At 40.5% G+C, this 26,013-nt stretch overlaps 1 protein-coding gene across 3 annotated transcripts in view; it reads right to left on the bottom strand.

The window, feature by feature from the left end:
* Window positions 1-3,530: 3,530 nt before the first annotated feature.
* Mettl13 (methyltransferase 13, eEF1A N-terminus and K55) overlaps window positions 3,531-26,013 on the bottom strand; it is a 59,469-nt gene continuing 36,986 nt past the window's right edge. For 2 of the 3 annotated variants that reach the window (XM_087194099.1, XM_013075350.3), the window contains exon 8: window positions 3,531-4,053. In XM_087194099.1, the coding sequence (XP_087050225.1) occupies window positions 3,704-4,053 (350 nt within the window). In that variant the 3' untranslated portion in view covers window positions 3,531-3,703. Of the gene's footprint in view, window positions 4,054-10,548; window positions 11,237-26,013 lie in introns of those variants that run through there. The other variant, XM_021265426.2, reaches the window with a different exon arrangement.

Below are 26,013 nucleotides of genomic sequence, written 5' to 3'. Positions count from 1 at the left end.
TGGAGACACAAAGATAAATGGCCACGCTTTTCAGCCTCTTTATAGGATTCCTCTTTCCCCTGCTCCTCAAATATCAATTCTCCTCAGGAGTTCATATATGGGCACTTTCTTGTCTCACACTTTGGGCTCCACCTGAACACTTTCCCATGGCTTTAACTCAGCATAAAGACTAGAGACTACAGAAATAGAAATAGCCAGACCATGTCTGTATCCTATACTCCAGTAGGATCCCAGATCTCACTATTTGAATGTCCCAAGAATACTTGTGACTCATCTTACTCAAAACTGAGCTCATCTTTTCTAATCTCAGCATTTAATGCTGGAAATTTCCCTCTAACCCTAAATAAGCTTATGTAAAAGTGTTAATAACAATCAAAAACCTGAAACAAGTGAAAAGTCCATCAAGTAAATGAATAAACAAATGTGATATATGCATATAGTGTTCTCAGCAACAGAAAAGCAGCAACATGATTGAATCCCATATACATTTCGTGGAATGAAAAAGGTCAAAAAGTACCTATTGTTTAATTGCATATATATCAAGTTCCACAACAGGTAAAACTATTCTATGGTTGTATAATTCAGAACTGCAGGTGCATTTGAAGGGTGTAGATTGACTGTAGGGGGCATAAGGAATCTTTCTGGAGTAATGAAACATTTCTATACCTTCACAGAAGGTGAATATATATTTGTTAAAACATCAAATTAAACACTTAAGTTCTATGCTTGTTGTTGTAAATTATGTACACCATATCTCAATTTTTTAAAAAACCAAGAGAGAAAGACAAATTTAACTGAATGCATCATCCTGTCCACTGATGTGGATTTCTACTGGAACACCTCTTGCCCAGCACTCTAAGAATCACTCCTCCATCCACCACATGGTTGCAGCTGGGGCTGTCATGAGAACAGAATGGCATGAACTGGCCCCTGGCCACAGCTCTGTGCACTGCAAAGAGCAAGTGACTCAAGCTGAACCCATCAAAGCCCTTTCCTAGGAACGTAGAATTGAGAGATAGATTGGCCATCATCTGAGTGACTGAACTACAGATGAGGAGTAAAACCAGCAACTGTGGTTAGTAGTATTTTCAGCAATAGAAGGGGGATGCTGGTCTTCAGAGAAACAGACATAAAGACAGAAGCAAGAGGAAAACAGAAAGGAGCCCTGATTGCACTATTTCCTTTGCAAGTTGATTTCTGCTGCCCAGCTACAATCCTGTCCTGAGTTCTAAGAGCCACACTTCCTCTCTAAAGTCATAATGAATTCCCTTCTTTACCTAATTCAACTCAGATTTCTTTTACTTACAACCAAAGAACCCTAAAAATACATCCTCTAGTGTACTTCCTCAGCAGAAGGCCTAAGTTTCAATTCAGATTCTGGAGTCGTTCTAATTACCTCTCTCCTCCTCACCCTCTACACTAAGACAGTCCCCAAACCATGCCCATTCTACCTTCCTGGAACCCACCTCCCCCTCTCCACCCTTGCTGTTGGTGCCTCAATTATAACTGACATTTGTCAAACTACCACTTTCCTCTATGCTATATATAATTTTTTCCATTATTGCACTTGAACATTGTATTAAGTGACCAACTTACCTGCCCATCTGCCACTAGTAGGTAGAACAGTGAACACCCAAAGATATCCATATTCTAAGCACAGAACCTCCAAAAGGTACCTGGAATAATGGAATTGTAGGCATGATTAGGAACCATGAGATAGAGAGATTATTCTAGATCATCCTATGAGCCTAGTATAATCACACGGATCCTTAAGAGCAGAGAACTTTTTTCAGCTGTGGCTGAGGAAGATATGACTATGGAAAAATAGTCACAGACATGCAACTTCGCTGGCCTTGGAGATGGAGAAAAGGAGTCAAAAGCCAAAGAATGCAGGCATCCTGTGGAAACCGGAAAAGGCAAGGAAACACACTCTCCTAGAGCTTCAGGGGAACACAATCCTGCAGACACTTTGATTTTCCTTCAATTTTCCCTATGCCTAACTTCTAACCAAGAATACTATAGGATAATAAATTTGCTTTGTTTTAAAACACTAAGTTAACAGTAACTTGTTACAGCAATAATAGAAAACTAATACAAGCTCTTTGAGGATAGGATGCATCTTTGTGATCTTCAATACCTACCACAGTGCTCAGTGGCTCAGGTGAATCAGTTTGGATTTGAAATGTCCCCCACAACTCCTGTGCTAAAGGCTTGGCTGCCACTGGGGGTTCTTCGGGAAGTGATTATATTATGAAGACTAACTTCATTGAGTGGATTAATCCATTGATGGGATGATTTGATGGAATTACTGGGATGTGATGGGAAAAGAGAAGGAGGCTAGTTGAAGGCAGTGGATCATGGGGCTCTGACCTTGGTTATTATATCTCGTCCCCTGCCACTTCCACTGAGTTCCTCCTGTGCTCTCTCTGCTTCCTGATTGCCATGAGATCAGCAGTTTTCTCTGTCACACCTTCTGCCACGATGCTCTGCCTCACTTCAGACCCAAAGTAATGGAGCCAGCCAAACACGGGCTGAAACCTTGGAGAGCAAGCGCCAACATAAACCTTTCTTCCTATAAGGTTTCTTAGTATTTTGTCACAGTGACAGAACGCTGACAAATACGACAAGCTCCATCTGTAAGAATGTACGTAAAAACTGAAGAGTGAAGCCTATCAGCCAGCCAGCTTCTTGCTCATATCATACAATCCCCTCGGCCCTGTTTCAGTCCCAAGTAAACAATACCAGTTACCGCTCTCTGGCTCTCACATTTGCTGACACACTGCCTCCAAGAAGGACAGAAGTTTGGGGGCAGAGATTTAGCTCAGTGGCGCAGCACCTGCCCTGCAAGTGCCAAAGTCCTGACTTCAATCCCTAGTACAAAAAAAAAAAGGACATAAGTTTCCTAAAGGTTCACAGCCTTTTCAGGTCTGGCTCCCTACGTAAAAAGTTAGAACTTTTTATATACACATCAGAACTATATGTAAACGAGTACAGCACTTCCTTTTGGAAAGATATAGGCTTATTGTAATAGTATCGTTTCACACAATGCAAGAGGAACTCCTTCAGTATCATAGAGCCTTACCCAAAAACCTCACACTCAGTAATAGTCACACCTCATTTTAAATAAACAGAATATTATCTATCTTGCCCTCTTAACTCATTCATAGGACTTAGCACCAAATAACTTAGTTTCAAAAGTAAAATCTAGGGCCAGGGATTTAGCTCAGTGGTGCTGCTGCCTGCCTCACAAGCGCAAGGTCCTGAGTTTGATCCCCAGTACCAAATAAATAAATAAAATCTATATTATATATACATGTGTGTATTTTATACATATATTTTTAAATATTCTATAGGCTGGACACAGGCTTCAAGTGGGGAATTAGAAAATTTTTGAGTAGCACCTGCCTTGCAAGCGCAAGGTCCTGAGTTTGATCCCTGGTACTGGAAAAAAAAAAAAGAAAATTTTTGAGTAAGAAAAACATCCCTGGAAACATATATAAACTCTCAAAGAAGACCAAGCTTTGAATATATAAATTTATAAATTCATGTTTATTAAAAATCAGTCACATTACTGCAGAGCCCTCATATATTTCCCACAGTTCTTATTTCACTGTTCCAAAATGTTTATGAAGCAGAACTGAACCAAAATCTTAATAATTCATCATGCTATTTATTCATTCTGAGCGACACTGGGAAGACAATATTACTCTGAGTACAATTTAGGGCTATTTAGGTCCTTCGCTTCTTTCTCCAAAGGTTTTTCTCTTGGATGGGCTTCAGATCTTACTGCAAAAAAAGATGTCTGCCGGCATCTTTTGAGTTCCATTAAGCTCAATGACCATCCAATACAGACATGCAGACTTCCAAAACGATAGCCACTCCGGGTAGCACTTTCACTTCTCAGGGTTGTCTCCTTCAGTCGAGAGGGATGGTGAGAACATAAGAATTCCCAAACTTCTGGCTCAAATTCTTCATCCACTGCCAGCAGGAAGCAGAGTAACCCAGCAGAACCCCTCCAGTCTCCTATTCCAGTCAGTTCTGCCCACTGGAGATCTACCAGATGGAAACACAACAGCAGTCTCATCAAAGCATGGCCAAACTGATACACAGGCAGGGCAGAAGACAGTGTTAGGCAACTTAAGGTGTTGAGAAAGATGGGTTCAGGAAAGCTCTCTGTATCTTTAAAAGCCAATTTGTGCTTCCTTCTATTAGGTAGGTGGACCTGTGCTCTGCTGTAAGTGCAATCCTGTAGGAAAATGGGAATCACACAAGATTCCTTTTAAAAAGAAGATATTCTTGGGCTGAGGATTTAGCTCAGTGGTTCTGGTGCCTGCCTTGCAAGTGCAAGGTCCTTAGTTCTATCCCCAGTACCAAAAAAAAAAGAAATTTTAAAAAAAGAAGATATTCTTGTGCTTAATAAATCTCACTTGTTAAACTTTTAAACTATCTATTCACATACAGTATATAATACCTACATGTAAGGTAAGTTATAAATGCCCATTTAAAATTGTTTATGAAACCTGACACAGAGAAATGCCATAAAATACTAAATGAAAAAGAACAAAATGTTATATACAATATTTATGCTATACTTTGTACTATATATTACACTATAGTACTGTAAGTACAGTACTATCTACTATACATACTATATATACTCTTATGTATAGTATAATATCTATGTAAAAAGCTATTTAGAGAAAACTAGAAACTTACAAAAAAAATTATTTTCTATGAGCTAACAGAAAAACTGTATTGTCCTTTTCCTTTGACTCCTCAAATTTTTTACAATAAGCATGTATTATTTCATAATTTGAAAGTTGAATGTCATTTGATTGCAGTATAATTGGTTTTCATGTGAGCTTATCAACAACAAAAGTGTTGCCTAACCTAAGCTTAAAATAACTTTGCAAATAGAAATCTCCCCTTCCCCTAAACCTTTTCCACTCACTAGCAGCTTATAACTGCAACAAATAATCAAGATTTTCAAATGGGAAACATTTCTTTCTGAGTCAAAGAACAAAAATGCCACAAGCCCAGTCCACCATGGTCACATGGACTATTGTTAGTCAAAATTTACTCAGTACACTGAAATGCAGACTGTCTACAAGTGTTGTTCATACTGAGAGTAATCATGTGAGCTGAATTGTACTTGCTTAACATATATGCCATAATCTATGGTACCAACAAATCGGACATAAAAGATTTCAAGTTGGATGAATCTATTTATATAACATTTTAGAGAAGCCAGTCTATGGCAGTGATGGTGAACCTTTTAGAGCTTTCAATAATACAAACATCCTGCTGTGACCTGTGTGCCAGATGTTTGCCACCATTGGTCTATGCTGACAGCAAGCAGTGTGGGCCCAAAGGTAAGGACAGGAAACTGACTACAAGGGGACATATGGAAACTGCACTTTGACTGTGGTGGGAACATACTGGCATATGTTTGTCAAAACTCATTGAAATATACATTCTAAACAGCAAGTTTTGTGTAGATTTTACTTTAATAAAAACAACATATGGCATTTATGATGCAGTCCTAAATAGTATGCATGTAATGGTAATTCAGAGTATGACAGTCTCAGTCTGGGGACAATCTTGGTAATAGGCAGCCATAGTCATGCTGTGATTTAGGAGTCTTAAATAAAAATACACTTACCCCTCCAAACAGATAGCAATGACTCCAAAATTCTACCAGTACAAAATCATCCTTATGGGATTTGAGTATTACACTAGTAGAAAAACATCATTTGGAGGCAGGAAGAGCAAGAACTCAGGCCATTATCAACTGTCTCTCGGAAGAATGACTTTCCGGCAGGGCCAGCTGTGGAAGGAGAGCACAGGAGTGGGCAGGGGATGCCACAGGGGAAGAGTGTCCTAAGCCAAAGGTGGCCTGTCCCCCACGGCCTTCTCCATTGCATTTCACAGGAGAAATGTGAACATAGCGGAGCTCGTCTCTGAGCACATGTGTGAGGTCCAACTGAACCAAGTTCCCCCCTCTCCTAGACCGTACGCCGGGATATTGGGGATGAATATTGACAGATTTAGATACTTCTCTATATCCACAGACCATTTTCACATCACTCACTTCATTAGATCAACTCCAGCTACTTTTGAAGTAAACTAACCGGAAGATAGCACTTATATGTCTCAGTTAGGAAAACAGAGAAATCAGAACGACTAGGGGACAGTTTTGTGCAGCTAAGAACCACCAGAGACGCTCCCTGGTACGCTTCAGTGGGCTTCACTTGGAAGCCTCTCCACAGGAAACCGGGTAACATATAGTCCTCACTTTTGCCAACCTAATATGGGATTTGGAAAATACATGGTAAATAACAGTCCTGAAAATATTTACAGACAAGAACAATTTTTATCTTTACACACATTTTTGCAGTTTCTGTGATTTACAGTCAGTCGGTTGGCATTCAGGTTCCTACTGACCAAATGTGTCACTCTCCCATGCCTTTCACCTGTAAAATGGGTACAGAAAGGTCTGCTCGTCTTACTTCACAAAAGCATTGTGAAATCAAACAAATATGAATATTAAAATATTCTGTTTACTACATGGTATCAAGTGATTTTTTTTTTGGTACTGGGGATCGAACTCAGGACCTTGCGCTTGTGCAGCAGGTGGCAAAACCACTGAGCTAAATCTCCGCCATTTTAAAACTGTATGGTACAGTGGCATTGAGTACATTCCATTGTTGTGCAACCATCACTGTTGTTCACCTCCAGGATTTTTCATTGTCCCAAACTCCGAGCCCATTAAACAGGAACTCTCCCTTCTGTTCTACTCAAAAGTAGTTTGAGCTTGAGTAGAAGCCACTATTCTACTTCATCTGTGTGAATTTAACTATTCTAGGACTTGATCTAGTAGAAAAATATAAAACTTGTCCTTGTGTATGTGGCTTCTTTCACTGAGGTCTCAATTCTAATGCAGGGTTCCTTGTTTTAGTAGGTGGCAGAATCTCTTTCCCCCCGCCTTTTTTTTTTTTTTTTTTTTTGGTGTTGTAATAGGAATTGAACCCAGGGCCTTTGCACTGAGCTACATCCCTAGACCTTTTTATTTATTTTTTATTTTTAAACAGGATCTCACTAAATTGGTGAGTTGCCCAGGCTGGGCTCAAATTTGTGGTCTTCCTGCCTCAGCCTCCAGAGCTCTAGGATTACAGGCATGCAGCACCATGCCTGGCTTTCTTTCCTTTTTAAGGATGAATAATGTCACATTGTGTGTCTAGCCCACCTTTTGCCTACTCGTCCTTCTGAGGTAAGATACCAGGGCTCAGGAAAACTGGTAAACCACTGGGCAATATCTGTCTAAGTCATAAAGACCCAGGGCACATGTGCAGAACAGAAGATCCAGGGTGACTCTGCAGTCCTGAGCACTGTACACTGAACCAATCAGAAAAGTGCTATTTTCAACTCTTCATTTGCATCTGGTATGAAACCAAGCAAGTCTTCTGTAGGACAGTTCAAATCTGGCAACAGGCCAAGTGAGTCTCTGATGGACAGTCGTCCCAATGCCTTATTTACACAAGAGGGATGCCAATCTAGGAATTTCAGATACGGAGGACTCCTTTCCCTCACAGCCACTGTCTGTTCACTCAGCAGAGCGTACTACTTTTCCACCCTCAATAAATGTACATTTCCCACTACATTTTTCTCTGGGTCCTGTCCAATTCTTTGTTCAGGACACCAAGAATATGGAAAGAATTCCCCAGGGACTCACCATCTGGGAAACATGTATAACAAAGGACACTTGGGTTACTTCCCCATCTTGAGTATTGCAAATAATGCCATTATGTTTGGTGTTTGTTTTGTTTTGTTCTGTTTTTTGTACCAGGGATCGAACTCAGGACCTTGCACTTTCGAGGCAGGCAGCAGAACCACTGAGCTAAATCCCTGGCCCAAATAATGCCATTATGAACATAGGTGTTCAGATATCTTAGAGACCCTACTTTCCACTCCTTTAGATATTTACCCAGAAGTAGAACTGTCATACGATAATTCCATTTTAATTGCCTGCAGAGCCACCATACTGTCTTCCACAGATGCTGTAGCATTTTAAAATTAATTTTATTGGTATACTTTTGGTATACATAAGATCATATTCATCATAGGGAATTTGTACCTGTACATAATATATCTTGATTTTTCTTTTTTTTCCCATTCCCCTTCCCTCCTTTCAACTCTTCCCATTTACAAAAGCTTTGTTTCCTTTTATTTTTTCTTTTCTCTCTTTTTTGTAGGGGGAGAGGGAAAGGAAAAAAGGCTGTAGCATTCTACATTCCCACCAACATTTCACAAGTGTTCCAATTTCTCTACATATTCACCAACGCTTTGTATTTTCTGCTGTTTTGGTGTTGGGTAGGAGTCACCCAAAGGGGTGTTAGGTTATATCTCACTGTGATTTTGATTTGCAATTCTCTAATGATTAGTGATCTTGAGTGTCTTCTCATGTGCTTGTATATCTTTTCAGAGAAATGTCTCCATGAGCCCTTTGCCTATATTCTAGTGGAGTTAGTTTTGTTATTGTTGTTGACTGGTTGGAGTTCTTTTAACTTTCTGGATATCAATCCCTCATCAGATACACGATTGGCAAATATTTTCTCTCATCAGTGGGCGGCCTTTTCACACTGTTGGTTGTGTCCTTTGATGCACAGTTTTGTTTTATTTATGTATTTATTTTTGTAAAAAGGATTCAAAGGTAGCTCCAAGAAGATGGAGGGGCCTACTTTCCTCAAATCACCATCTCCTTGTGTCAGGTATGTTAGGGTGTTTTATAGTAAGAAACAGTGAGGGTAAGGAATACAATGAAACAAAAGACATGTGCAGGCCTGCTTCATTCCTTTCTGGACCCAGACCTGTCCTCCTTTCCCTGTGGAAATAAAACTGGTCTTTGACCTCCCGGTGCCAGTATCTGCATATTCTGTCATTTGGGCCGAGGAGAGGTTGGCAGTTTATCCCCTAAGCCTTAGGAAATTCGGAGAAGCTACTTGTCTCTAAAGGAAAAAAAAAAATTAACATTTAAAATTCTGGTTTTTTCATGACAGTTACAACTGCCTCTTTGCTTTAGTGCAGACTCCAATATTGAAGTATCACATCATCTGGATCACTGTCTCATGTTAGATTGGTGCATAGATTCCCTCAAAAGTTATCAGGAACGTAAGAAAGGGAGGCTGGATGCTTGAGTCTAAACAGTATTACTATAAATTGTGAAGTCAAATATAAAAACTAAGGTCAGAAGATATCTAACAGCTGAACATGCTAGGAGGGAAGAATATTTCAATTTTAGGAAGAGCCCAGAAATACCAAAATAGAGCTTGTCTTGTCTTGTTTTGTTCAGACAGTGTCTCACTGTGTAGTTCAGGCTGTCCTTGAACTCACTATGTAACCTAGGCTGGCCTCAAATTCATGACAATCCTCCTCCCTCAGCCTCCCAAGTGCTGGGATCACAAGGGTGCACAACTCGCCTGGCTGAGAGTGTCATTTAAAGTAACAATTTACCCGGAACCAAGAGTTGTTATGTCCAGGAAGCAGTGAGTTAAGAGGTGGCAAAAATTGAGCTAAGATCGACTTTGATGGGGAAACTAAATTAAACTGAATTTCTTTACAATGTCAGTTGTTCTTCAGGTACAGCTGAAAAAGAAGCTTCTAACAGGATCCTAATAGCCAGTGACAAGCATAGTTTCCAGATTCTTGGACAAAGGAATCCAGCATCTTGAGACCCAAAGATCTCCAAAACTTCCCTTCAGAGTCCTCTTTAGGCTTTCCTTAATGTCTGTTCCAGTAGAGTTCCTACCCTACTGTGTTTCCTTCACCCTGCTGATCCTCCTTAGGACTACGTTCCTTTTTTGCCTTGGAAAAGGATCTGCAGATCTAAGAAGTAGTCTCTCATCAAGTTTGCCAAAGAGCAACTCAGTATAAGAAGTCAATATCCCAAGGCCTCATAGCTGAACCTGAAAAATAGTCAAAACTATAGCCTCTCAATTTTACCACGACATGACTACACCATGCATCAGTCATTCTGTTTAATAAATCTTTGTTTCCCTTTATGACTTTCAAAAATTTCCTTTTTAGCACAGCTTGAAGAAATTATTCTTTTTTGTCTCTCCCCACATAACCATATTTGGGGAGAATAAATGTTGGCAAATATGTACTGAGACACTAGAAAGAGAAAATTCACCTTAAAGATAATAGGCAAGTTTGACTCCATCTTCCTTTTACACAATTTATTTTTTATTGGTGGAAATTATCCAAAAAATTCCTTTTACCAAAGAAATATGTTTTGAAAAGCAAAAACTGAACTGGAAAGATGGAGCTTCAACTCCAGGGGCAGGATGCCTCTGATTCCATTAGGGTATGCTCTACTCACATCCTGCTAAGAATGGGGAAAAAAAAAAAAAAAAAAAAAAAAAAATATATATATATATATATATATATATATATATAAAATAAACTAGTCATCTTTTCATTACTATAATGAAAAACCCAACACAGGCTACTTGTGAAGAAAAAGACATTTATTTAGCTCCCAGTTCTAGAGATTCAAAGTCCAAAATTGGTTGGTGTCTTAGTTACTTTCTCATTGCTGGGACAAAATACCCAACACCTACAAGTTAAAGGAGAAAGGTTTATTATTTTAGCTCACAGTCTGTAGAGGTTTCAGTCCACAGTGAGCAAGACACCATGGCAGTGGAGAAACAGTCAATGGCATGGCAGGCAAGAAGCAGTGAGGCTGGGAACACAGCCTTATTCAAACCATAGTACATACCACATCCACACATACGTACATGCATGCTGATTGGTAGTCCCCTTCAAGTAATGACAACTGCAAAATGACAGCTGCCCCACGCAGTCCTTGAAAGTAGCAAGGAAATAATTATGTTTTCTGTGAGTACATGCCTTTAGTGTCCTGTTTACCTTTCCAAATAAAAATTCATTTTATTTCTTTAAAACCAGTTTCCAGGGCAGGGCATTTAGCTCAGTGGTTCCGTTGCCTGCCTCGCAAGTGCAAGGACCTGAGTTCCATCCCCAGTACCAAAACAACAACAACAAAAAAAAAACAGTTTCCAGGGGTGGCTAGAATTTAGCTGGAGTATTGGTGTTGGCCCTCCATCCACTGACATCTGCAGTTTGATGGCAAACTTCCCCACACCAAGTCTTTCGTCCAACTGAGATGTGCTCTTCAAAGATTTCTCTTCCCTAGTCCCAAAATACCAGATGTCTTCATCTATACAAAAGGAAAAAAATCAGAGAATTCTCTTTCAGGGCAATCAGCTAGAGTTGACTGATCACTAAGTTTATTTGGGCAGCATTAACTGAAGTGTCCTTTATTATTTGCTTCTCCTGTTTGTTCTAGGAAGAACTGTCTGTTTTAGAAAGGAGTGAATTAGAACACACTACTTGCCACAGGCAGACATCTAGTTCATGAGAAGTGGTCTCCAGATGAAAATAAGAGAAAGAATTTTCTCACATTATCATTAATAATCTTTAGCTTACATAGAAGTTTTTTATTATGTTCATAAGGCTCTGCTGAGGTTCAGGCACAAAGGTCTTTCTCTTCTCTCTCCATTCCCTCACTCCCTATGCCCTTTGCACCTCAACTTGTCTCCAGAGTCAGTTAGCAGATGCCTGGTTCTGCCCACAGGACCCTGTTTCAGCAGAAGTCATCTCAGGTGCTATCTCTCATCTCCATTGCGCCTCCTAAACTAGCAGCTCTATGAGTGGGGTAGGTGTACATCATGCTCCTCACTGCTGCTTCCAAGCCACTCTCTCTTTTCTAGCTTCGAATCTGCATTATCAGTCCATCATCATCCCTGCTTGTCTTTGTGGTAGACATCTACCAACACCTTCCTCATTCCCCTTCATGTTTCAGATATTTTACCTGATAACTTGTTGCCACTCCATAAATATGCTTATTATAATTCTTGGTGATTTTATTCCATTCTAATGATACTTTCACAACATTGCCCTTGTTGTTCTTCAGTTTCCTCTCCTCTATGTCAGCCGATCTACCCCAGGCCAATCCCTAATCCTTGTCATTACAAAAGTCTATGGCCACCCATCATCTCAGAATCAGGTGTCTCACACCCAGCTCTCCATCTACTCTCTTTCCAGTTAACTCCCTATAGTGCCCATCTGGAATAGTCCTTCAGCCCCACTGGGACTTACAATCCATTAACTCTGCCTGCTGTCCTCCACTACCTTCAAGTTCTCACTTCCCTGATCCTGTTTAAACTGGTATGATCTGTCATTATGAGTAATGTCTTGCCTGCACCCTTAACCTCTTATTTCTTTCTCAATTTATCACACTTGCATAGAAAACCTCAGCCCAAATGCACTACCATGCATACTGACAAGAACCACTTTAAATGAATAGCTCTGAACCTCAAGTGGGCCTGAGACTACCACATTCCCATAGTTCTTTCCCTCTTGCTCTCCTAGAAGATAATTTCACACTTTTTCCTCTTTTCTTGGTTTTCCAGTGTCTCCTTCATCCTTGTTCTCAAACGAAAAAAAAAAAGAAAGAAAGAAACAGAAGAGAAATTCTGTTATCCTTTCATCTTAAATATTAACCTGCCAGCTTCTGGACAATATTCGCTTATTTTCCTAGTGTTTCTATAAATGGAACACTCAAACTTCTATCCAAAACTAATGTCTCCATATGTGCACTAGGTCATACCCTCTCTTTTTCATCCAATTACAGCAATGTTCTCTTCTTGACTGCATCTTAATTTTTCCTCCATATTGGATGATTCCACCATCATACAAGCATGCTATTTTCCTCTTTACCATTTTATCTATCATTGTTCTTATCACTCTCAATTGACGTAAATCATTCTTCCAGTTGTTCAAACCAAAATACATGGTCCTTCTTGATTTCTTTCTCTCACATCACATATTCAGCCCATCAAGAAATCCTGCTGGCTCTATCTTTAAAATCTGGTTACTTCTCACTTTCTGCTATTACACCCTGGTGTAGGCAAACAATACCTAGTATCTAGATTATCACAATGGGTTCCTGTCTGTCTTCCATATTTCTGTGTTCATCCTCCTACTAACTATTCCCAATGCTTCATCCAAAGTGATCTCTCTACTCAGAGTCCTCCAATGGTTGTTCATTTCACTCAGTCTGAAAGTCAAAGTCCTTAAAAAGACCTAGAAAGCCCTTTACTACTGGTCCTCCCACCCCATCCTGTTCCCATTCTGACCTCTGTCTCTAGTTCTACTATTTACCCACTTTGCTACAGCCACACTGATTTCTTTCTTGTTCTTTGAATATACTTCAAATATCCCTCACATAATCTTCATGAGGGTTTCTTTTTTACTTGCCCTTCCCATTCATTGAAAACTTATTCCTTCAGATGGCCATGAGTTTCATCCTCTCATTTCCTGTTTAAGTTTCTTTGTCAAAAGTTATTTTCTCAGGAATGTTTTACTTAATCACTCTACTGAAAACTGCACTGTTGCACACACTTTCTGTTCTTCCCTGTTTTACTTTTCTTTATAGCATTTATCTTCTAATACATTGACCACTTCTTTATACCAGTTCTTGATACACATACCTGAAAATAAGTTCTATGGGGGGGTGCTTTTTCTGTTTGGTTCACACCTAGGTAACCAGTGCCCAATTGGTGCTTAAATATTTGTTGAATGAATTATTTTAACACCCTAACTATATTATTCTATAATTATAGTCTATATTATATTATATATTATAATATATTATACATAGTCTATATTATTCTATATATTCTATTATTATTTTGAACATATCCATGTATACAAGTCTAGTAGTAGTAGTAAAAATAGTATCTAGAAAGGTTTTTGATGGTCAGAATCATGTCACTTACTTTCCTGACTTCCCTCCATGATACAATAAAGATGAGCTTTTATATTAAATGACTTTTGAATTTAATTATGTTATAAATATTATCCTGATCAGTGGAGCCCTCCCCAAATTCCTGACCCACCAAACCTAGAAAAGATAGTAAAATGACTGTTGTTGTTTTAAGAAAGTAGATTTTAGTGCTCTCTTTGGCGGCACATATACTAAAAAAGAAAGTAGATTTTAGTCATTTACTATATAGTGCAAGCCTATTGGGACACTCTTAAAGCATTGCTTTTGGAAGTTATAAATAATTCCCATTTATTACATTAGCTTCCTATGTGGCTTCCTCTGTATTTAGTAATTTAGTTACTAATTAAATGGTTTAACCAACTACATATTTTATTGCAGGCTACTTACATAATAACTGTATAGATAACAAAATGCACACCACTTCAAAAGCAATATAAATGTTTTTTCTTGCTCACATCACAGGACAGAGAAAGTGTGCAGATTAGTGGGGTGGTCTTCCTCCATGCAGTCAAAGCTACCAGATGCACTGCTGTCCTCAACATGTAGCTTCCAAAGTCACCCCAAAAGCTTTCCCTATTTTAACTCACCAAATAGGGCAAAGAACATGCAGAAACACTCTCATGGGAGAGTCCTAGAAATGACCCACAACTTTCACAGAGATTCCACTGACATACATGGCCACACCTTCCTGCAAGGAACACAGGTGGTGTCTCCATCTAAGAGTCCGAGAAGTAGGGTTGCCAGAGTTAGGGAAAATACAAAACAAAGCAGGACACCTTGTATTTATCCAACAAGCCAACCAGAAAGAAGGAGATAACATTTCTGTTAACAGAAGATATCCAAACAAGAAGGCCCACTGAGATCTCACTACATATTCTTAATATATCCCAGTCCTTTCATAGTAGCTGGTATGGCCTTTGGTGATCTCCCAGAGTTCATGTGTTGGAAATTTAACCTCTAATTCAACAGTGACGAGAGATGAAACTTTTAGGGATGATTAGGTCACAAGAACAGAGCCATCATGAATGGATTAATGTCCCTATCATTGAAGTGGGTTCGTTATTGTGAGAGTATATTTGTTATATAACTGAATTCAGCCCTCTCTCACCATCTCATCTTCCACCATAGAATCATCCAGCAAGAAGGCACCTGGCAGATGCCAGCACCTTGTTATTGGACTTCCCAGTCTCCAGAACTGTGACAAATTTCTTTTCTTTATCAGCTATGCAGGCTGTTGTATTCTTCTCTAGGGCACAAAACAGATTAAGAGCCCCTCCCATATTTCAGAAGGCTCAAGACCAATTTGCAACAACCTAAAATCAGCACTGTTGCATGTTTGTACTTATGAATTCACAAAGTAATGGTTAGATACATATGAAAACATAAAGGCAGGAAACGACAGTGGAGAAAAGGAAATGATGAACTCTCCATCCAGTTGAAAATAATGACCAGCTGAATATGATCTGGAAAGACCCCACAGCTCATCCATAGAAATCACGTAAGCAACTAAAGCAGGTTCATCCAATGACTACTTACTGAGCTCATTTATTTCTCTGGAAAAATGTTTGACCTTATATGCTGCTAACAATGGATAGAAGATGATAGAAAGGAAATCACTTCCACCTGGAAAACCATCAATCCTCAGTTGCTGTTTTCTCCCCCTACCAAGATAACCATTTTAACATAAATTTACTGCCAGGAAAGCAATTACTCTGAAAATTTCTGTTCCACACCTCCCAGCCTACCAGAGGCCTCCAGCTAGGGCCCTAGTAACTAAGTGATTAACTCAAGAAAAGCTGAGTATGATTGGCAGAGAAAAGTATCATTTTTGAGAGTGGGATTGAAATGTTTTATTGTGTAAAGATTTAGTTTCAGCTCTCAACTAGAAACATTTCAGAATGTTCCCAATTTTCAGAGAAATGGTTAAGGGAAGGGACGGTGAGTTTTAGCAATTAGGAAAGAATGACTAGACATATAAATCTAATCGGGACCTGACGGCAGACCTCATCCCAAGAGCTGTGCCAGTACCAGGTCAATTAAGCACCTTCATGTGACGTATATTATTGTTTCTTAATTCTTCTAAACTTAACAAGTCTAGAGAGCTAACCTACTTGTTAAAAAGCTAGCACACAATATGGTTTCTATTTCCATACCATTCTCCACATTTCTCTGTTTTAATGTAAATCTATTTTTGTAGCTTAAAACTGAACTGTGATGGAAGAGTTTCTTGGGGATTGCTCAAGTTTCTCTTTCTCTAATGAGACACACATTACCCTGTCCATTTTCCCTGAGAAGTTGGCATCAGAAAAAGGAAATGATCATAATGAAGGAGAAATCCAGCCCAAAGCCAGGGCTGTCAGAATGTGTGGCTCGTGTGAGAAGATCCTCACAATCTCCTGGTAATCATTCCATTTGTAGGTTTCTTCTTGGTGGAGCTCATCATCATCCTGAGGCCTGAGCTGATGGAAAAGCAGCACAAAGGGCTGTCTCCATAGGCAAGCCACGCCCAGGGGCTTATCAAAGGTCAGAGGTCACTCAGCAACAAAGAATAAAAACTCAAGGTTTTGGTTAAACCACTTTAAGAAATACTGAAACCCATGATCTGGAGGATTTGCTATTTGTCTCATTTGTTTTCCTAGGACAGATTTTAAAATAAAATTTCAGAGCAAAACAATTCCATTAATAGCATAGTTTTAATAAAATTGCCCCTGAAAAAATCCTTCATCTATTTCCATGTTCACATCATCTCTTAGGAGTGTTTATTATGCTCTGTTTGCAAATAGTGGCCTCCTCCCTGTGACTCAAAGAGAAAGAATAAAATCTACATGTGAGAGTATACCATCTAAATCCTGCTATGAATCTACTTAAAACCAAAATGCTATCAACTATGAATATTTCTGTTGAATTAATATGTAACAAGGAATGGAAAGATGCCTAACATGTTTATTCTCCCAGGAAATGCCACTCAAAACTACAATAGATACCACCTCACACATCCCAGGATGGTTAAAATAAAAATTTTTTTAAAGGAAAATAAGTATTAGTAAAGAAGTGGAGAAACTGAAACACTCATACATTCTTGCTAGAAAGGTAAAATAATTCTATCACTGTGGAAAACAGTTTGACAGTTCCTCAACGAGATAAAATAGAATTTCTATATGACCAAGGAATTTCAGTCTTAGTATATACCAAAAAGAACTGAATAGGTACTCAATAAAAAACCCACCTTGTACACAAAAATCTGTAGAAGCACTATTTACAATAGGCAAAAGTACAACCTAAATATCCATCAATGATAAGTGGGTTTAAAAAAATGTAGCATGTTCATACAATGGCATATTATTCAGCCACAAAAAGGAATGAAATACTAACACATGGAGGAATATTTTCTTAATAGTGAAAAAATGCACATATAGAACTGGCCAGCTGGACTCAGTTTAGATGGCCATAACTTTGTTGGCAACATGCAAAGCATCATTAACAGAAGCCAGGAAAACCATGGCTTCTTCTCTCCGACAGGCCTCACCAGGGTATTGACCTTGGCGGCAGCAAGGTCATGGATTTTCTTCACATCCTGTTTGGCCTGGTGCTTGTAGGCTCTGCCTGACTCCATCTCAGGGGAGCTTGATGCAGGCAGTGATTAAGCTTCTCCTTCCTTCGGACGTTCTTCTGCAAGTATCTGGGCTCCCTCTGAGCTGCAGAGTCTTGGGCCGCTGGAAGGAGTGCCAGGCAGATCTTCCTTTTGTGGCTCTGTACACCTTTCAGTACTACCTTTTGGCCCTCAGACCTTTGCTTTGGCTTTTGCTCTGGAAGAGGCAGGAACCTCTTTCTTTGCTTGTGGCACCATGTCAGTGAAAGTGGAGGAATCTTCAATGCCAAGTAAAAAATTCCAGACCCAAAAGATCTCATACTGTGTGACTCATTTATGTGAAATATCCAGAGCAGATAAATCCATACAGACAAAACTCAGACTGAGCAGAAGCAGAAACAGGGAGCAACTACTCTGTGTGGGCATTTCATTTGTGCTGATGAAAACATCTTGAAACTGGATAGCAATGATAGTTGCACAACACTGCGGATGCACTAAATGCCACTGAAATGTGCACTTTAGTGTGGCCCATTCTGTTGTGTGAAATTTACCTCAATAAGAAAAATACATATCTGGGGAAAAATTCAACCGGGAGGGCCCATTGAGTCACATCCACAGTACAGGATCTGCAGCCCTTGACTGGCGCCTGGCAGTCCTCTGCTTTAGGTTGGGATGTGGCACAGTTGTTCTTCGGTCATCAGAAGGCTGATTCCAGCCTTGCACGCCTGCAGCTCTGAGGAGAAAAATGGTTGGGAAAAAAATTTTTCTGAAATATTCTTCTGAGTAGGTCATATTCTCTTCTTTTTCTTCTGCAGGGAGCTGATAATAGACCAGGTTGTGCTTTTCTTCTTCTGCCTTCAATCAATTCCAAGAGCTTCAACCAGCTACAGACTTATCTCAAAGACCAAGAAGCCTTGGCATTGCTCCAGGGCTCTGTTCTCTAGGCTGTGCCTCATGGGCTTAAGGCCAGAGCTTTCAGCCTCCTTAGCAGCACTTCTGAACATTCCTACATCAGTATCGTTTCCAGTGACATCTGCCCAAAAAGGTTTGGATGGTGTTACTCTAATTTTCCCTTTTGTTGTCATACTCTGAGTCCTAGACTATTAACATCCACACAAGTACTTGGGTGCCTAATGCTGTTTCTAAACTTTGCAATAACCTTTATTTGCCTTTTCTTTCTACTTGTCTTCCTTTCTAGACATGAAGGACAGGAGAAGCATGCCTGGAATAAACTGAACATCTTCCAGAGAGCAGTCATTTTCTGACTTAAAATTTCTGAGATTGCAAACTATGCACACACTAATCTTATGTAAATCATTTATCAAAAGCATAAGCTAAGCTCACTCACTGTGGCACCTCTTTTGCATCAGTGGAATTTCAAACACTGTCAGAAGAATTTTCATAGAGACTACTGCCACAGGCAAGTACTGTTGCACATATTCTCTTGTCCCACTTCATAAGGTAGCATGAATATCATATTATTTTGCTGATTCACTTAACAAACATTTATCTAGGTTCTTCAGAATACCACACCCAGCACTGGGCAGAAAAAGAATAAGAAACAAAAATATAAAACCAAAGAACTCAAATATCCCTTTTTTGAAAAAGTCTTCTAAACCCAGGTAGAGAATAACAACCCCGGCAGGTCAGTAGGTTAGGATGCCAAAACTCGGTTTCCAATGCAATAGGCCATTGTTCGGAACATCCTTCAATCACTGCTATATGTACAGTAAGTCCCCAGCTTACAAGCAAGTTCCATTCTGGGAGAATGTTGTCAGTCGGATTTGTTCATAAGTTCAACAAAGTGAGTCTTAATACAGTGTATTAATACATGTATTAATTTACATGTATATACAATGCAAAGCATAGAAAAACCAAACACACACAGTGTGTTTAAATGCACACTTAAAATGCAGTAAGTCCTCCACTGTAATATACTACTGTACACTATCATACTGTACAGTAAGCACACAGCCACACAACTGTGACAGTGTCCAGCAGACACATGAGCTACTTCCGCAGTTTTGCTCACATCTAGGAATATTCATATCTGTGAAAGTTCAAAACTCAAATGTTTGTAAGTTGAGCACTTATTGTATTGTTTCATTTTGCATATGTGATGCATTACTTTTTGTAGGTAGATATTTTACATCATATGCATTTCATATGTTGATATAGGAATATATATCTTTCTTCACAACTATATGACTAGCTTTTAAAGTAGTGGCTATGCCTTTTGCCTCTCATCATATTTTATACTCCACCCATCCTTATTCCCCATGTTTACCCCCAGCACCAGGAATGGCAAAGATAGACAGACGGACAGACAGACAGACAAATATGAGTTTCAAGAAGGGCTGGTGGATCTTAGAAGGACCTTCTCTCCTAGAAGAAACAATTTTCTCTGATGACAGTGTACTTCTCACCTCCTCAAAAAGTAGCAGCTACACTGGGTAACCACATCGCATTCAACACTGCAAAGCCCTTCAGAGCTTTTCAAATCTTAACCTATGTGATGTCATTCCATTTTCACCAAAGTAAGTAGGTAGAGTGATTTTTCCCATTTTACTGATGAACACAACTAAGAATCACAAGTGGTAAATGACTTGTTTCTCTAGTAACTTGCACTAAGTATTTATAACTATAGCTTTATTTTTTCTGGGACCAAATACCCAATACATACAACGTAAAGGAAGAGAAGTTTATTTTAGCTCTCCATTTCAGAGGGTTCAGTCCATGGTCACTGGCTTCAAGGCAGAAACATCATGGTGGGAAGGCAAGGTGGAGGAAACTGCTCAGCCCTTGGCAGCCAGGAAGCAGAGAGAGAAGAGAGGAGCCAGAAAGAGAGATACACCTTCCAAAGGCATGCACCTGTTGTCCACAGCCTCCAACTAAGCCCCACCTCCTAAGGGCACATTCACCAATAAGCTCTGAATGGACTAACCCACTGATGAGTACAGTGCCCCGTGATCCAGTCACCTTCCAAAGCCCTTCTTCTGGACATGTGAAACATTTCAGCAGACATTATGAATCTAAGACATTATATCCTTAAAGTCACTCTCCTCCTTCTATACCCTGCTCTCTTCCCAAGCAGGCCCGATCTATATCAACAACTCCTTTGCCATCTGGCTTCTAGTTAGGTTTGGCAAGCAGAAGGCTCTCTCCTTTGCTACCTCAGCCAGGTCATGACTCCCTATACTTGCTTTTCCTGATACCTGCACCAGCCTATGATTTCTCAGGATCTGGCCCACATTTCTGTGAAGTTTTTCTACTAACTACTATTCAAATCTCTGTGATGAATATGCCATCTGCCCTGCTGGGATCCTAAGTTGTATATGCTTGTCCTGTTTCCTCCTCCTAACACTTAATTCTTTCGACTCCAAGTCTAAACACTTGCTATTCTTGATGCCATATCACAGGAAAGACCCTCCTCACCAGGCAGCTTCCACTGCCCATTACACAAGGACCTCCCATGAGTGCAAAAGCCCCTAAATCAAGCTTGCTTTGCTCTGCTGATGAGGACACAGGAATATGTACCTGCAGCTGTAGCTTTCTCTCAGTAAACAAGTCAGCCCCAGCCAGCCACTGGAACATTAGTGGAAGCAAGGCAATGACTCATCAGAGAAGTGGCAGTCACTTGACCCCTATGACTCAGACAGACTGCTGTCAGCAGGACAGTGAGCTGCATAAAAACTCAGGAAACAGATGTTTTGCCTCACCTAGGCACCTGGCAACCAAAGAGTTAAAAAGCACTGGGAATATTAATCTATTTGGTCCTCTGCTCAAATATCTCTTTTATATCCTCATAGGTTCCTTTGTTATCCTTCCTCTTTTCACCTCACCCACAAAAAACAGCATATTCCAGAAAATGAATCAGGTAGAGGTCCACAGGGCTGCACTTCTGAGATAACAAGCGCACGGCCACCAGCCAGCAAAGCGCTTTGCTTTCATCACTCTTTGGTGCCTGCTATCCACTGCTCCAAAGTCCTCCTCCTGTCTTTTAATTTGAGCTTTAACAAGAAACTCAATTGAGAGGCAGGGACCCTTAGCTGACTGGCTTTTAGCTGACTGGCATTCTCTTTCTTAGTTCTGTTCTTGCTCGAAGCTCCTTTAGCTTTTATCAGTTTGTTATAATAGCCACACAAAATGCTGAGCCTTCAATGAGGTAACACTGAACATGAGTCCAGCATGTGCTAAGGCCTTTACTTTGGTTATTCCATTCGATTGTCTTAATAACCATGGTAGACTGGGGGTGTGTATGTGTGTGTGTGTGTGTGTGTGTTTTAAAAATGAGGGGCCAGAGATTTAGCTCAGTGGCACCATGCCAGCCTCATATGTGCAAGGTCCTGAGTTCAATCCCCAGTACCAAAAAAAAAAAAAAAGTGAAGACAGGCTCAGGTAAGTTAAATAACTATAGCTACACAGTTAATAATGAAAAAGGAATTTGAATTTTGAATTCAGGTCTACAGGTCTGTCAATTACATACTCTTGGATAACCCATTATCCTATTTCTGGTGTATTTAATCACTTGATTTTCAAAATTCAGTCTTAAAAAAAATTCAGAGTCTTTTAGCTCCAGACAAAAGTCCTCAAAAGAAAGAAAAACATGTCCTGTCATTTTTGCAGTTAAGTTTAGCACTTATTTATTGAGTATATGGCATGTACGAGATATTGTACAAGGTATCAGGGACATAAAGGTAGGAAAGATAGTCTCTGCTTTCAAAGAATTCCCAATCTAATTGGAGGAGCAGCTTCTGAATTTTTTTAAGATCTCTGGTTTTCCTTGGCCCTAGAAGTATGCAAAAATGAATTTTGTGGGCTGGAGATGTAGCTTCGAGGTAGAAAATTTGCACAGTGTGTGCACAGACAGGCCCTGGGTTCAATCTCCAACACTACCAAAACAAAAAAGAGTTTTTGTCTTTTATGTCAACATCAAGGCTGAAGGATTTCTGCCTCTTACTCAAAAACTACAATTAAGAGCAAAATCGGTACAGTTACATTTATATTTTAGGGGAAAAAATGGAAAAGGAACGAAAAGAGAAGAAAATGAGAAGGAAAAGGGAAAGGAAGGGAAAAATCAGTACAATGGCCTGACTGGTACTTAAGGGGACAAAAGCAAATATTTGAAATAGAAGTTGTTTCTAAAAGTCCACAACAGTAAGTCACTATATCTACATACCAGGGTTTATTGAACAGTTTTTAAACATTTATGAGCTAGAGATTCTGCCAAGGGCTCATAGTCTAATGGATACAAAGATGAGTAAATCCACAATTACAGCTCAATAGGAGAAAAATATAGGTGCAGCTCTTATAACATCACATGACAAAAACAAAATAGGAGAGCCTGATGAACAGGAAGTATTGGGGAAAGTGGAGGGTAACAGGAAGGAAGTATATTTGAGGCAAGCCTGAAGTGAAGTAGGAGTTAGCCAAAGGGAAAAATTGGAAGAAAAATTCCAGAAAATACATAGATATGCAAAGAAATGGAGGTAAAAGAATTGTGGCTGCAAGTTCACACAATTAATGTCAGAAATTTATTTTTATATTTAATGTTCTTAAATAGGCAGTACATTTATGATGCAAAAATTAAACCATATAAGAGGGAATCCATGAAAATGTCTTCTTCCTATGCCTACTTCCATCTTCCCCATCCTCTCCACCCCAGGCTCCTTGGGTAACTACTAATGACCGTAGCTTGTATAGCCTTCCACTAAATTTTTATGCAAATACAAGATAATATGACTATATATACAAAATTCAAGCCTTTCTGAAGGTACATGCAGTTTTTACTATGCATTGCACTACTTAGGAAAGGTAAAATATGCATTTTAACATTTAAAAGAATGGTTTTCTTTGATTATTATTGTTAGTCTTCATGAATAGATGCCTCCTCTGATATAGACCATCCAACAGTCACAACTTCGTTTTATAAATTAAGAGAAATGAGAGTTGGAAAAGTCAAGTAACTTGTCAAGCTCAAAACCAGGAGGATGCCTCTTCCTCTAGAATCCTGTTTCAGAGAAATGGCCCTACCATCCACCTGATTGCCAGAGCTAGACATCTAAGTGCTCTGTACCATTCGCATCCAGTAAACCACAAAGACTCAGTGATTTAAAATTACAACTATTTTCCAGATCCATCCCCTCTTTCCTATCACTGGTTCCTTCTGAAGTTCTCGGTCAGCATTGGCTTTCTAGGTCTTTGTCTCTCTAGGCTGCTGTCACCTCCAGTCTATTGTGCATCCTGCTGCTACAGTGACCTTGCTAAATCACAAATCTGTGGTGTCTCTGCTTCAAAATCTTTCTATGTGTTTCACTGGCTAAGAGTACAAAGCTAACTGCCCTGTGTGGTTGGGCACTAGACACATTTCCTAATATTCTCATCAAAAGCTTAATGCTACAAAAAGCCAAACCACTCCAGTGCTTTCCCACTCTGGGTCTTTGCCAAGCCAGCTCCTAGCATAGAACACCTCTCTTGGCCAATTCCTCATCCTGTGGCTCTGCAATACCTTGTCTGGAAGCCATTTTTCTCTCCCCTAAATAGACCCAAACCTTTTCACCTGTGTTTTTTGCTCATCTCTGCTACGGTGTAGATGTTTGTCCACCAAAACTGATGTTTTGGAAACTTAATCCTCAAAGTCACACATTAATGGTTTTTGGAGGTGAGACACTGGGGAAGTGATGGAATCAGGATGGAATGAATTAATCTATTCATGGCTTAGCAGATTAGTGAGTTATCAAGGGAGTAGCTTTGTTATAAAAGCAAGCTGTCCCAGACACACTTGTTCTGTATAGATGTGTGATGCCCTGTACCACCACCTCAGGACTCTGGATAGTCCCCACAAGCAAGGAGAAGACCAGATGTGACCCTTGACCCTGGATCTCCTAGACTCTAGAAATGTAAGAAATCGATTTCTCATCTTGATAAATTACCCAGTATCAGGTATTGTTACAGCAACTGAAAAGGGTCTAAGAAAATACTCATACTACAGCAGTCACCTCATACTAATTAATGGTTTGTTTGTGCTTCTTTACACTAATTATTCCTAAATTCTTTCAAAGTAAAATCTACTTTCCTTCTAATTTCAGATCCACAGTCCCTAGCCTGGCATCTACCACAAGGAAAGACTTCAACATATATTTTTGAGTGTTTATTATATGAGTGACTCCAAATCCTAAACTCTTTTCATTCATTATTCCACTTTGTCTCCCTAGATAGCCCAGTATTACCACAGGTATGAGTTCACAAGGAATACAAATTTGAAAAGAATCACTTGGATCATGGCCATATGATACAATTTCAGTAGGAGTGAGGAAGGTCTGTTGAGATCTTAAATTATCATAAAGGCACAGTGAGACTGCAGGAAGAGTATCTGGTGAAATGAAGGAAATGAAAGAAATGAAGGAAACAAGGTCACAAAGGCAAATTTTACCCTCTTCATAATTTTGCCTTCAGCAAGGCTTACGATAACCCTTATGGGTAATCATGAGTTGACCAGCTTAATGCTATTGTTTGCGGTTAAGAAAGAAACACAATATTAAGGGCCCAGAATTCTAGGAGAAATTCACACCATAAGTCTTAGAAATGTAAAGAAAAATTCCTATAACCAATAAGAACCAAGATACATCATGTAAAGGTACAAGATCCGAATGATGGACTCCGATTCCGATTCCGCTTCCGGCGGGCGCTGTCTCAGCAGACTTCGTCTGCAGAAGCTTCCAGACTGCAGGCCGCGCCTCGCCCACCCGGGAGCGCCTCGCCCACGGCGGCCTGCATGACAGAGGCCCCTTCCCGCCCGCCCAGCAGCCCCAGCCGCCCCAGCCCGGCCTGGCCTCCGGGGTGCAGGCCCCTCCTCCGAATTCGTTTCCCAGCCATATAGACGCAGCGCGCGGGAAATCGTGATCTCGAATCAGCTCCAGCGGGCTGTATTCACACTGGGAAGTAATTTACCTGGAATTCCACTCTAACCAGGAGGCCTGCATTTGTATTCGCTACACCTGAGGAGCCAGAGGCGCGCAGGCCAGAAAGACGCCCCTGGGCGGGGTCACCCTGCCTGCTCACAGGGACACCCTGCTGCTGCCCACGGACGGGGTCGGCGGCGGCGCGGCGGCGAGGGGCGACTGGGAGCCGGGTGCAGAGCACGCGTGCGCAGAGGCGCTGCCTCAGGGGCGTCAGACCCGGCAGACTCAGGCCAGGTGAGGAGCCAGGCCCGGCCCACGCCCAGGCCCAACGCTCTGGGCAGCTTAGTGACCTAGTGCGACCCTGTGTCGAAAAATAATAAAAAGGGCTGCAGATGTGGCTCGGTGCTGCGAAAAAGAGGACAAGGATAATGCAGTCAGGTGGTCCTGCCGGCTCGATTGGCTGGAAACTAGCTGGGCGCCCCGTCCTCCTCGCACTCCGGGAAGCTCCAGCCCCGCAGCAAGGCCCCAAAAGCTCGGAGGGCCGGGACTGGGCTGCCAGCGGGCCGAGGTCGGCAGCCAAGGTAAGAGCGGGCTCTGCCCAGGGGGGACCCCTGCCCGGCCTTCCAGCTGCGGTCTGTGCGGGGCGTTTGGAAACA

Source organism: Heterocephalus glaber, unplaced genomic scaffold (genome assembly GCF_053883595.1).
Source record: "Heterocephalus glaber isolate CG9 unplaced genomic scaffold, H.glaber_assembly_v1.0 deba00001600, whole genome shotgun sequence".
In the NCBI taxonomy this organism is placed as follows: Eukaryota; Metazoa; Chordata; class Mammalia; order Rodentia; family Bathyergidae; genus Heterocephalus; species Heterocephalus glaber.
This window is presented reverse-complemented; position numbering and strand designations above follow the sequence as displayed.